Below are 13,865 nucleotides of genomic sequence, written 5' to 3'. Positions count from 1 at the left end.
AACTGGCCAGCTGCTTCATCCTGTAGGATAGGCAGAAGAGAGGTATACATCTAGTTGCCTTCCTAAAAATGACAGAGGCAAATATGGAACACAGCCCGGTGTGGATATTTTTTCAACTACAGGACAATAATGTGAAATGTGTGTGGTAAAATGGTATGCTACTCTGGTAACACCAACAATTTACATAAACACATGAAAAACCTCACCCTGCAGAGAGCATCAAGCTGCAACGAAAAATGCAAACATGCTGCTGTTCCTGAACAAAAACCCGTAAATCTGTTGTCACTGTAACAACGGAGCTAATTAGTAAACATTGACACTTTTTTGCATTACTGACGGGTTTTTTCTTGAAATAATGTGCAAAGGAAGATATTTTCGTTCCCTAGTAGTTGACATTTGTTATACAGTATTTATATTTTCGTTACATTGATTGACTTTTTTTGGTTTGACACTCTTGGCTTTTTCTCTGAAACAGTTGCAATAGAAATATCTCTGTTTATTTTACATACTGTTTAACGTTGCAATGTAGTTATTTAATAAAAATGAAAAACATTTTTAGTGCCTACAATTGTTGTGCTGCGTTTGTCGTGATTAGAAACTAATTCAAGGACGGTGTGTTCTATTATTCAATTATCATGACATTTCCAAGCAAAATGAAATGAAATGATCTGCATTTATATAGCGCTTTTCAAGTCAATGACTTCCCAAAGCGCTTTACATTGTGCTTCACATTTCCCAATAGCGGCCGTGATCTGTGCAGCCATGTAAGGCGCTAATCTGCTTATTGGGGGTAATTGGGGGTTCAGTGTCTTACCCAAGGACACTTCGACAAGTAACACGGACAAGCCGGGATTCGAACTGGGATCCCTTAATCCTAAAACGATCGCTCTACCTCCAGTGCTACTGCCGCCCCAAAAGGTATCGGTATCCATCGATACTACCATTGTTGGCTCAAATCAATACCAAAATTCCCAGTATCGCCTACCCCTAGTGACATCTATTGAAAGAGGCAGTGGTTGGATTGAATTGACTAAAAGTGAAAGTTGCCTTACAAAACAGGAGACAATTATGTTCGATGGAACTTAAATACATACACATAAGTATTGCACTTTATTCCAGGTTTCATTTGATGCTGCAGACTCAAAATGCATTGTTTAAAACCACAAACGGAAATGAAAAGAAAATAAGGCACACAAGAAAGCAAGAGTATATTAGTCCTCACAAAAAGTTTTTTTTATTTCAATGTTTCATTGAAACTAATGCAACTATGGCGATTCTGAAATGTTTAAAAGAGAAGTCAACCTCCTTATTTACTCGATCAATTTGTCCCATGAGCAACAAAATGTTGGCTTTACACCACCTTTTGTCGACTAAAAATAATATCATGTTTAAGCTGGCAATCAGAGCTCTGCGTAAATACAAATTGACCGTGATCGGTTGTTTTTTTGAGCAACATTATTCTACACGCCAGTGGATGCCACTGCAAAATGGAAAAACAAGTCAGTTTTACGCTTTAAAGGGACATTGTGTGGTATTTAGCAAATTCCAGTGCTAAAAACATCATTAGAAAAAAACAATATTAATTTTAATTATAAGCAAAAGTACATGACTATTACAAAAACGTTAAATATTTTTGAAAATACTTGTAGGTCAAAGAATTTGTAATCTGTATTTACTGGACAAAAAAGAAAAATTGTGCGTTTATTTATTCTTAGTCTCTGTATTCTGAGTTTGTATTGTTCCTTATGCTTTGCTTTGCTTTGCAGCCCACATTTTTGAATTACACAATATAGTGACATCTAGAGGTCAATTATTACACAGTGTCTCTTTTAAAACCTCATTTTACAATGTACACTAGGGTGGTCCTTAATGGGGGTCGAATTTTTTTTTTTTTTGAAATATTGGGCTCTGACCCCCCGCATATGTTCTTATATCGATAAAAACACACTGTGTGCAATTTTGAACAATTTGGATAATATTTAGAGGTAGCTCAACGACTTTGAAATTTCCCAAAATGGTAAAATTTTGGCAATTTTCGAGAAAAAACGGAAATCTTAACCCTATGTGTACGGCGTTTTAGAACATCCAATTTCAGTCCATTGCTTATAATTGTAACACAAGAAAAGTTACAAGTAACTTTGTACACTAGGTCTGATATAATGTGCGAAAAATCCTTATTTTTCATACCAAAATTTCAGAGGCCTTGAGCGACCTCTAAATATCCTTTGATTTTGATGAAACTTTGCCTAATTACGTTTTGTATATATTGGAACATATTCAAGGGGTCAGAGCATGAAATTTTAAAAGTCAAAAAATAAGGACCACCCTAATGTACACACATGCCGCTTAGAGCAAAGTGCGTTTTTGCAATGCACAAATTATCAAATGTACTGGGTGTTTCTTCTGATAAGGTGTCTTCTATAGCACGCTGCTGTGACTAGTGGTGACTTCTGCGGGTTTCCTGACTACTTGAGTCAGCTAGGAGTCGAAGATACATGGGAATGGCCAAAGTCTTAAAATGAGTTCTACTGAAGAGATGGAATGCACGCACATACATGCAACTACAAAAAAAGGAGCTATGATGAATGGTCTTGAATCAAATCTAGTACCGCCCACCCCACAATAAAAGCAATACAGCGAGTTGTCAAATATTACATAGTGTCTTTTCAAATCATTTCCCTAAAGCACAAAAATAAATACGTCTTTTTTCATTTCATGAAACATGAAATGAAAATTGCAAGGTTGACTGTCCTTTGAAACTCGGCAAACAAAAGCCATCTCAGACAAACATGAACACATATGATAATGGAATCCAACCATATAGACCTGGTAAAAATACAATATGTATACAATAAATTAAAGGCAATCAACAAAGTACACATTTAGAAAAGAATGTCAGTTAAATATGACAGAAACCACAAACCAACACAATGAGCATCTTAAAATCGTCACCATACAGTTCATTGCTGCTCTTTTCCCCAACAAGGTCCCAGGTTCAATTCCTGCACAGACATTTTAGCAGACTTTGGGACCTTAGCTATAGCCTCTGGTATGGATGCAAGAATTGATCAAAAGTTTTACCGGCACATAATAAAATAAAAAGATTTACATAGAGTCAGACTGGAATTCAAAGAAGATCCAAGACAAAGTCACAGCATTTCAGTCTTAGCAATGTTACTCCGCATGGGTTATAGTGTCAGAGGCCCTTTATCAGCATGTCGTACCGCGAAAACTAGAAAAAACTGCATTCATTTTTTCTATTATAATTACAATCATACAACTTTCAGAGATATGGTTTGCAAGCATGAGACGCTGCTCGTCATTTGGCAGGACACGTTTCAATGAATTTCAAAACAGCTAATACAACGATGGAAACTAAAGTAGTCATATTAGATTTTTTTTAAACTCGAACAAAATAGATGATTCACGGAGACAAAATACTATTTAGGAGTAGTTGGTATCCTTTTGTTGCGACTGTGTGATCATATAAATGTAAGGCAGGGTAAATATGAAAGACAAACCAATCAAGTTCAACATTTGCCTCATAGAAAAATGAAAACAGCACAACTTTCCTATACTGCAGGTCATTTTCTTTTTGTTTTTCTTTTGCCTTTCCTTTGAACATTTGTTTTATCCCGACGTAGTTTATTATTCCATTTCCTCATTCACTGCCACCATGTGCATTTTTCGAAGAGGTACTTTTCTCTTTTCCTCACTTATAATGCCACTTTAATTGCTTTCAAATTTCCTTTTTGTTTTTATAGACGCAGTCCGTCCCACAGTGGCTAACATTGAAAAGTCAGTAAGTCTCATGTCTAGGATTGTCTTCCCTCCATTGATAAGGCAGGATTATAATTAGGATCTGAAGGAGAAAGGTTACAGATTAGGCAGGGGTTGAGTTCTTGTCGGCGAGCGGGCTGAGTTTGGGTTCTGGCCGGTGAGGTTTGTGTTGAGGGCTGCTGCGAAGGTTGTCATCCATCTGGGAGAAGCGATAAATGTATTAGCCACCTTTGTCATGCTCAAGTTGCGGCTAATTTTGTGTCCTGGGGTTTATTGCATGAAAACAAGATAAGGGATTAAGCCAGGGTATGTTTATCATCTTGGCTGAAATTGGCCTCAAGTTGGTTGCATTTAGTTGGACTCAAATACGATAGTAATTTCTTTTCTACAGCTAGCATGCTCCAGACCATGAAAAAAAACAGGCTTATATTATCCTCAATGCTACATCTGGGACCTCTACTGTCAATCGTGTAATAAATGATTGGATTTTACAGAATTTGCATTGACTTTCTTGATAGGTTGCATTCTCATAAATTTCCTATATTTCAATTTTATATACAGGTTATATTGTCATTTTATTACACTCTGTTGACTGTGTAATTGCAATACTTATTTTATAGTCACTCGTGTAGCCAATGTATTGCTGTCAGGACATGTGTTTTACTGCTATCCAAAACATGAAAGCTTATCAAGACTTATCAAAGTGCCTTCGGAGCTTTGATATATATGTATAATATTGCTATTTTTGAGATTCTTAAAAGTGACGCAAAAATATGCAAAGGTAGTATCAATGAGGTCTTTGACAAGAGTAATTTAGTATGTATACTGAAGGTGGAACTCCTATTCATCTGTTCTCTCATCAAAAGAGAAAAGTTTGGTCTTTATGAAAGATTAATGAAACAAAAAATAATTAATGGATGCAGTCTAATTTTTTATTGAGATTAGAAGTGACACTTCAAAAGAAAGTTAGGATAAATCATCAAAATGTTCTCTTAGTTGCCGGTACAATGATACTTTTACATACAAACTACTTGAGCTATGAGAAGATGTCTTTCAAGCAAATACTTTGCCCGACATTTGAAATAAAATCCAAGTAACGAGAATTTACAGACATTACCACTGAATACTGGGGATTTAAAATCATTTTATCATCATCTAATTTATCTTATTACTGTATTTTTATGCTTAATTACTATTTAACTGTCTTGTCAGTGATCAGGAAAATGTGTTTTATAGGTGTTTAGAGTTGACTTGGATGCTTTTGGAAGGCCGGGAGAGAAATGATTCGTTTTCAGTTTTTGTATCAGGAAAATGTGCTCGAGATACAGGCAATTCAAGATGCGAGCGCGATCTGGGAAGAAATTAACATTGTATGTAGAGATAGACAGGCAAGTCATTCTACTGAGCCACAAAATGCCCTATAAATAGCATCCACTTATATTGACCAATTGTCTGCTAGGCTTTCCTCATTTCTCAATGTTATTGCTTGTGTAACCTTTGTTTCCTCACACTGTAGTTTATTTCACATTTTTATAAACCTTGTTGTTCAGCGGCCATAAAAGTCACTGGGCGATACATTTCCATTTTCGATCCGTGATTCTGAGATCGATCCTGTAGGTCTATTTGAAGATGCCGTGGCTTGACGAGTCACCTTTTCACCCTGGCTCAGCAAACTTAAGTCAAAATGCGCCAGCCAGACTTGATCAAGCTGCGCTTCATCAGTTAGCAGAGATTTCTTTATTCCACTTTCTTGCAATAGCCCCAGTGCACAAACTCAGATGCCGATTGTCAGGAAAAGAAAAGGCACCTTCTCTATCAAGTTGGACTCTTTGTTTACAAGCTGAGTAAGTTTCTCAAGGTTAGCATCCATTGTTTCCTGAACGGACGGGGGAAGACCTACAAAATCAAGGACATCACCTATAGTTAAACGTTGGAAAATCCATCATGCGTCAAGCAAAGCGTATTCTTTAGAAAAGTCTATATCTCAATTTTCCATACTATAATGTTGCAAATTGGCGTTCTGGGCTTACCCGAGTGTGCCGGGCAGAAGTATCCCGCCAGGATGCTGTCGCAGAAGTGTGTGAGGTTGTCCAGCTTTATGAGGTGGCTCTGCAGCGGGCTGTTGGAAAGTGGGGCTTTCTGGAGAGGGGCCACAAATCCAAAGACGAAAGCATCCAGGCTGGTGGGTCTAAAATCACAATTGTAAAATTAATTATTACTTTATATAGAAAATGAATCAAGAAGCATTCAACTTAAATTGTTGGGTGATTAACTGTTGGGAATAATGCCGTATAAATAACGCTGTTACGTAACGGGGTAATCTAATTACTTTTTCCGTTACCGATGGTCAAGAGCGGTGCATTACTTTGGCTGCAGAACGCCAATGGCAGCGTTTCCCCCTTGGCACACCTGATGCTGTTCTCAGCGCCGCATTTTTCCACTCCCCTCAAAGTTGTTTATGTCACGTGTTATTGGATCATGTCAAAACAGCGACTACCATATAGTTAGATAGCGATTACGAAAAGAGTGTTTACTTATGAACCGAAAGAAAAGGCGTATGAGGGCCGAGTTTTGACAGCACCAGACCCGTGTTGTTGGTGAACGAAACATTTCTATGAGACGGTTCCCCAGCAATCAACAACTGGTTCCCTCAGAGACGCCATTTTTTTCCTCTTGTGATTGGTCAACATGCATTTTTGGGAGATTCTGTGTTGTCGACTTTATATTTGTTGAGCACAAAAAAGGTCAGAATTGTTTTGTATTTTATGTTTTATAGTAAGTAGATTTATAAATATTTCATAGTTCCTGGTTTTCTATTGTGTTTATATGTTGATATGAGGGCAGCACGCTGTCACAGTGGTTAGCGCGTGTGCGGCACAGTTCTGAGGTCATGAGATCAAACCTTCCTGTGTGGAGTTTGCATGTTCTCTCCGTGCTTGCGTGGGTTTCCTCCGGGCACTCTGGTTTCCTCCCACATTCCAAAAACATGCGTGTCAGGTTAATTGGCCGGTACAAATTGTCCCTAAGTGTGAATGAGTGAGTTGTCTGTCTCTGTATGCCCTGCGACTGGCTGGCAACCAGTTCAGGGTGGCACCTGCCCACTGCCCGAGGATGGCTGGGATAGCTCCAGCACCCTGGCAATTTTCTGTCTTTCTTCCTCTACTTTCACCCCTTTTTAAGTTGATATGTGCATAATGTTACATAATAATTCGTAATGTATGGATTCAAGCAAGAAAAAGCAACCCGAAGAGCCGTTCAGGACTCGAAAGAGACGGCTTTTTTTAGTGAGCCAAGCAAAAAAAGAAAAAGAAAAAAAAAAAGAAAAAAAAAAACTCGGAAATCACATCTCTTAAAGTAAACTCCGGTCAAAGACGTCACCGTGGTGTTTTGTATTTGCTCCGAAAATTTCAAATGATTCTAACCCTAACCCTAACCCTCAACCCCCTCCCAGAGTTCTAAGACAGGGGTCAGCAACACGGGGTTCTGGAGCTGCATTTGGCTCTTTGGCGCTTCCTGGTGCCTTTTCAAAAATATTTAAAAATTATATGGTTTCTATTGAAAGTCAAACATGAAAGAAACAATCTTAACGTTTTCCAATTAATCTAGATATATATACAGTTTATACATAGTTAGTCATGCCTTCCTTACCAACCTTACATAAAGCTCTTTTTTGTGGCCAACATGTTTCTTTCAAACTTTTGGGTTTCCCACCCCCGGCCTAGGAGATTGTCAGGATAGCCCTTCTTCTGATGTTTTTTTTTAAGAATGAAGCTCTTTTTTTACCATTAGGAGGCGCTAAATAATACACACGGTCCCTTTAAGAAATAATAACTGAGAAATTGGGATGTTTTCTTTTCTTTCTTTACTGAATTTATTAGCATAAAATTAAATTGGGACTCTGGCAACCAGTTCAGAGTGTCCCCTGTCCACTCCCCGATAGCTGGGATGAGCTCCAGCACCCCCGCAACCCTAGTGAGGATAAGCGGCGCAGAAAATGGATGGATGGAAGGATTAATTGGGACTCTGTATTGGCTGATACTCCAAGTTTAACAGTGACCCAAAAAATGGTTGGTGTTATTCCTACATTCTGAATAAACATAGGTCCTTGCAATGCACTGTTTTCATGAGCAATTTTGTACTTACAAGTTGCCGAAGAAGAAGTTTGCTTCTCCAAGTCTATAGGAGAGAAGATTCAAACACTCCTTGGCATCACTGTACAGCTGAAACGATGACAAATGACCGTGACAAAACCTCCACGACAAGCACTGTTCTTTTTTTTCTGTATTTCGATGTTCACCTTTCCTTCCAATTCGGTGATTCTGCATAATGGCATGTCTCCTTTGGTCAGCAGGATGCGGGAGCGGGCATCGTTGGCATGACGATTGGGCACCAGGAAGTTAAGGGGGAAGGGCGAACGGGAGGCAAACCACGGACGGGTCACGTTGGCGTAGTTGTCTGCATCCAGCCAGAAAGTGTGCAACTGTGACCCGAAGGACAAACCATCAGAGATCACTCTTGAATCTTTGAAAATATCCAAAGAATGAGGCTTGAAATTCACCAGTGCAGGTTGTAGTTTCTCCTGTAGGAGAGCGATGTAGGCCATAGTGTCTGCTCCCTGTCTGGCGCTCAGCTCATAGTCTGCATTGAATCTCTGCAAACGACACAAACAAATCTATGTATTTTCCAGACTATAAAGGCCCAAAAACCCCAAGTTGAACGAGCGCATCATAATCCGGTGCGCCTTATATGCGGACAAATTTGGAAATCTGTGTCCCTATTTGTGCAATTGTCTATCAGTCGATGAATTTTATCGCTTACCACAATAATGGCAACGGGGGTTGAACGGGATAGCAATGGTAAGAGCACCAAATGCTAACCACCAGGTCACTAGTGGACAGGGATGGTTGTTCAAAATGAATAACAATGGATATAACGAGATTCGAGACCGAATCACGGAGGGTAAAGCGTTGAATCCTATCCACTAGATCACTAGGGATACAGACGACACATGAAAAGGCATTAGGTCTTATCTCATTATCACCCAAGTTTTAGTCACAGTACCAAATATGTTAGAAAAATGAGAAAACAAAGTAATTATGTGCAGCCATGTGTTTATCTATACCTTTTAGGGCTACGGAAATACTTCCCACAATGTATTTTTCTTAATTCAGTTCAAAATCTAGTGCGCTTCGTAAAGAAGGTGATACATAACTGTATTTTCAGTGCCCCCCTTGGAAGTTTTCAGCCACGCATTTTTTTGCTCTCCTCCAAGTTGCTTACGTCATGTTTTTTCGGAGCATGTCACTATTCAAAATAGCAACAACCACATAGCTAGATAGCGATTACAAATATAGTATTTACTAATGTGCTGAAAAATAAGGTGAGCACCTGACTCATATCGTTCGCGAACAAAACATCTCTTTGACTCTTGGAAGTGAACCAAGGGAGACGTCTCCCTACTGATCAACAGATGGCTCCCTCCGAGACGACTTTTTTCTCTTGTGCTTGCTCAATATGCATTTTCTGTGTTGTAGACATTAAATTTGTTAACTTTTTAAAAATCTTTTTTTGTAGATTAATAAATATTTTAATTATATTTTCTGTGTTTTTCAGTGTTAATATGTTTAAATGAAAATCTAAATGTATTCTTTTTTCTTTTATCGCTCTATTTTCCATTTTTCCTTTCGTTTATTTTTCTTTTTATTTCAGTTTTGTCTTCTTTTCTTTATTTTCCCCTTTTAAAGTCATTCAGTGCATAACGTTACATGATAATTGATGATTTAGGGATTAAAGCAACAAAAACTATGTTTGGGACCTGAAAGAGACGTTTTTTAGTGAGCCGAGCAGAAAAAGCCAGTTCTCTAAAAATAGTTGGAATTCCCCTTTCTACAAGTAAATGCTGTGTTTCATATATGCTCAGAAAATTTTAAAATTCTTTGACATACATTTCAGGAAACAGAAATAGTAACGTTCCCTGGTATCTAGTTAATTTTACTATAATAATTTAGTTACCAACTCAGTTACTTTTGGAAGAAATAGTAACTATAACTAAATACTTTTTTCAAGTAATATGCTCAACACTAGTGATATATTCTGATTGATCAATCAATGCACAAATATGGTACTTTTTTCTATTTAGTGCAACCCTAGTCCGGTGCACTTTATACATTAAAAAAAATATCACAAAAGACTATTTTTGGGGGATACACGTTATAATACGATGAGCCTTATAGTGCAGAAAATACGCTAATTGAATTCCAATTTGTGTGTGCCAGCTTGTACAAGGCATAAAGTTATACCTGCTTCCTCAAGAAGTTGAGAATCTGTGAAGGTTCTTTCACAGTAGTGTCACCGCAAATCAACTCGGGCACTGTTGCTGATGAGGGAGAAAAAAATAATTTTTGGCATTTTCCAAAAACTTCAACTTCACTGCTTAGAATTTAGCATCAACACACCTGTCAGAGTTTTCCACGTCCAGTCTATGGTAGAAATGTTCACTTTGGCCCCAGAAAACTTGGCGTACGCCTGAAAGGGAAAAAAAAGTCCGAATTCAAACTGATGGAAGGCAGGAACGAGGCAGAGACAGTGGAGAAAGCAGTCCTCGTGTTTCCATGATGAGAAAGTGGCATATTTAATCTGAACCCCAACTGAAATCATTTAGTTATGTGCGATAATAGCGACTGATACCATACAGCAGGGGTCGGGAACCCTTTTTACCTAAACAGGCGTAATGAAAAATATGTGGCGGTGGGGTGGGCTTCTCTCAGAGGAACACGCCTTATATTTTAAGACAAAATTAAACAAAGCTGCTAAACCGTATTCCCAGACAAAAGCTAAGTCTTCAATGCATTTCATTTCAATGTGTGACATTTGATGATTCCATAAAATATATGAGAAAATAATTGTTAGAGCCTGTGTTTCTTATTAACAAAATCCCACTTAAAATATGTCCCACATCTGCAGTTACTTATGATTGTTGACGATTATTTTGACCGTTATTTTTATCACAAATAATAGTTTCAAAACAAAGTGCAAGCAGAGTTCTTTCATGAAAATGTCACAAAATACTGCAAACAAGAAGGATACAGATGTATTTATGTGATGTGGCTACAGTTCTAACATTTGGAATTAAGTGATCATTATTTGACTTCCATTTTGTTTTATAGATGTGAACCTTTGAAAGCTACAAACACTCTTATAGTGTAGTCTATAAATGTGTCGTGGATCATTTGTCATTTTTTTCACAACTTTCAGAAATCATAAGTTTAAGAAAATATCTAGAGAATGATAAAGGGTGAATATCACACTCACGTGTGTGTTCTGATAGATATCATTGGCAACAAAAAGGAAAATAATACTTACAACAGTTCTTCTTACTAGCCGTAAAGGTAGAAAAGTAGTACAGCGCTCCTGTCGCTACTCGTAGAAACCTGGTACAGTATTGCACTCCTGTCCCCAAGCCATTAAAATATTGAATTTTATCTCCGAGCCAGATGTACTCATGAAAAGAGCCAGACCTGGCTTGCGATCCATACCTTCATTGCACTAGCACAGGGGTTGGGAATATATGGCTCGTGAGACGGATATGGCTCTTTTCATGAGTACATCAGGCTTGGAGATAAAATACAGACATGCTGTTTTCTGTATCATCCCATTTTTGATGTATAAGAAGCCGAAGCAGTGGAGTAATTGCATGGTTAGGTCCACAATATGTAGGTGCAGAGTCTTAACCAGGTTCCTACAGATTAAGGCAAGTTATGGACTTTTTAAGATGTTGAAATCAAGATTAAGACCAAGTCGTCCAAATAAAACGATTGAATCTAATAAAAAATAAAAATAAATAAAAAGGATGTTTACAGTACTGGATCCTATGTCAAAACGGGCAGGTAACTACTAGTTCCAAGGAACTCTTCTGCTACATTCATGAAGCATGTTATCATGATGCATGACAAATTGCTTTTTGCTCTAGTGTAAAAATTTTTGAAAAATATAACACTGCTATTATATTCCAGACCAATTTTGAGTATAGCATCATAAAAACACATACTTGGAAACTCCCTAGATGTGAACAATTGATAAATACTACTAAATATTTGTGTTAAAATTTTTAAGACTTTTGACAATTGGATTTAAGACATTTTAATGCAAATTAATACCTTATCTTTAGAATCATAAATTCAACACCTTTTAAGACTTTAAGGATCCACGGGAACCATACTCAACTACAATTTACAGTCATGCTTTTACACCAACAGACCCCGTTTTTGCTATACCTCTTTAGGAAATCCTACACATGGAAGCTCATTAAACAATATATGTTTACTGTTAAGACCCAGATGAAAACCCACAGAACAAACTATACACCGAAAACGCCAGCCAAGGACCCAGAGCAATTCGGTTGGGTGAGTGGTAGGGTTGGGCGTCCACATAGCTGAAGGTAAATACATCTGTATCATTCTTGTTTGTAGTAATTTGTGACATTTTGACTAAAGAACTCTGCTCGCACTTTGCTTTTACACAATTATTTACGATAAAAATAACTGTGGGAGGAACACTAATCTAAAGTGGAATTTTGTTGATATTGGACACAGGCCCTGGCACAATTATTATTTCATAGATTTAATCAAATCATTTAACGTCACACAGTATAAAATGCGATGAATAATTAGCTTTTGTTTGGAGAGCGGGTTTAGCAGTTTTGTTGAATGTCTTAAAATATATAGTGTTCTCCCCCTGAAATAAAATCCAAATATTTTGCTTTCATGATTTTTGAGTCAAAAAGGTTCCCGACCCCTACACTAATATGGCAAACTTGTGAAGAAAGCCAGAAAGAAGCCACCTTGTGGGATGATCATATTTTCTGGGGTGTAAAACACGTCAAAGACAACAAGTCAGGGGTTTGACATTTGAACAGTAAGTGCATTTGGGATAGAAAAATGCAGGAACAAAGATAATAAGAGGTAAGGTGTTTTATACTGTGCTGACCTTGACATAGTATGTTTGGTTTACTGTGAAACAACCACAGATTACAGACAATGCTAGCGTTCACGTATATTGACATGATTTCACCTACAGGCTTATATGTCAAAACATGTTTATAAACAAACGATCGGTTCCATGTACAGACTCGCAGATGACAAGCACAGCAGACACCAAATTAGCATGGAAGCTAACAGGAGAAGAGACAGACAAGAAATAGCACAAATCAAGCGGAAAAGAGTAAAATAATAGACAAGGTTGTTGTCGGTTACCAGGACTACGAGTGACTCGTCGTGGACCGACGGCAAACCCCAGTCGCCTCCCCAGCATCGCAGCTCCATGGCAGCCGCCATGTTGGCTCCGAGGAAGGCGTTGGGTCACTGACGTCACGACGGAGCCTTCGCGTAGCAGGCGTCCGACTCAATGACGTCCTTCGAAACCACTTTTTATTCGTCGAAGTTGTTTTTATTTTATCTTGCCCAAGTGAGCTTTTTCTTGATTTACAATTTTGGGGTTACTTTTTTAACATGAAATTTTAACTTTAATGACACCGTGTTATAGACCGCTTTGAGTGTTGCTAAACAAGTGTGAGGTACCCATTATTGAGGCCAGTATTGACAGAACTAGGTCCTTAGCTTGGCCGTATAGTTCCCTTGCACAATAGTATTGCCTTTTACACGCTGGTTAACTACTGTTAAAAGAAAATAACTCTGAAATTGTTTAATTGATGTTGAAAATGTCAGGAAAAAATGTTAAAACGTCATATCGTCACGTCATATTGTCAAATATAAAAAAAATGTGAATATGCTTGATGGCTGTGTTTTGCTGCTGTTGGTGTCGGTGGATTTGTTCAGACCGAGGACAATCGACTTTGGCCTGGACGGATCTATTGACACTAACAAAGATGTTATATAATGAAATTGTGAATATGTTTGATTTTCGAGAAGGTTTGTTCAAACCTCACTTTGTGTTTGCTGTTAAAAACGTAATATTGGAATATAATATTGTGAATGTGCTTAATTGCTGTTGAGATTGTCATGATTGTTTTCTGTTTTTAGTGTCAATAAATTTGTTCAAACCAAAACCAAAAAGTATAGTTCATCATA

At 37.8% G+C, this 13,865-nt stretch overlaps 1 protein-coding gene across 1 annotated transcript; it reads right to left on the bottom strand.

Annotated features, from left to right (window-relative positions):
• Nucleotides 1-1,087: 1,087 nt before the first annotated feature.
• On the bottom strand, nucleotides 1,088-13,194 carry mtx3 (metaxin 3). The gene is made up of 9 exons (XM_088335981.1): nucleotides 13,032-13,194; nucleotides 10,236-10,305; nucleotides 10,080-10,156; nucleotides 8,339-8,431; nucleotides 8,078-8,260; nucleotides 7,924-8,000; nucleotides 5,811-5,968; nucleotides 5,588-5,676; nucleotides 1,088-3,979 (listed from the first exon to the last, which is right to left on the bottom strand). Exons 1-9 carry the CDS (start codon nucleotides 13,110-13,112, stop codon nucleotides 3,884-3,886), a joined length of 924 nt encoding a protein of 307 aa, XP_088192107.1. The 5' UTR covers nucleotides 13,113-13,194; the 3' UTR covers nucleotides 1,088-3,883.
• Nucleotides 13,195-13,865: the final 671 nt, after the last annotated feature.

This window comes from Urocampus carinirostris, chromosome 5 (genome assembly GCF_059441175.1).
Source record: "Urocampus carinirostris isolate Australia breed hairy pipefish chromosome 5, RoL_Ucar_1.0, whole genome shotgun sequence".
In the NCBI taxonomy this organism is placed as follows: Eukaryota; Metazoa; Chordata; class Actinopteri; order Syngnathiformes; family Syngnathidae; genus Urocampus; species Urocampus carinirostris.
This window is presented reverse-complemented; position numbering and strand designations above follow the sequence as displayed.

Coding starts and splice junctions, on each gene's coding strand:
- mtx3 (XM_088335981.1), bottom strand. CDS start 13,112: ATGGCGGCTGCCATGGAGCTGCGATGCTGGGGAGGCGACTGGGGTTTG. Junction 8,432..10,079: donor TCAACTTCTTGAGGAAGCAG/GTATAACTTTAT, acceptor TGTCGTTTGCAG/AGATTCAATGCAGACTATGA. Junction 8,001..8,077: donor TCACCGAATTGGAAGGAAAG/GTGAACATCGAA, acceptor TCATCGTTTCAG/CTGTACAGTGATGCCAAGGA.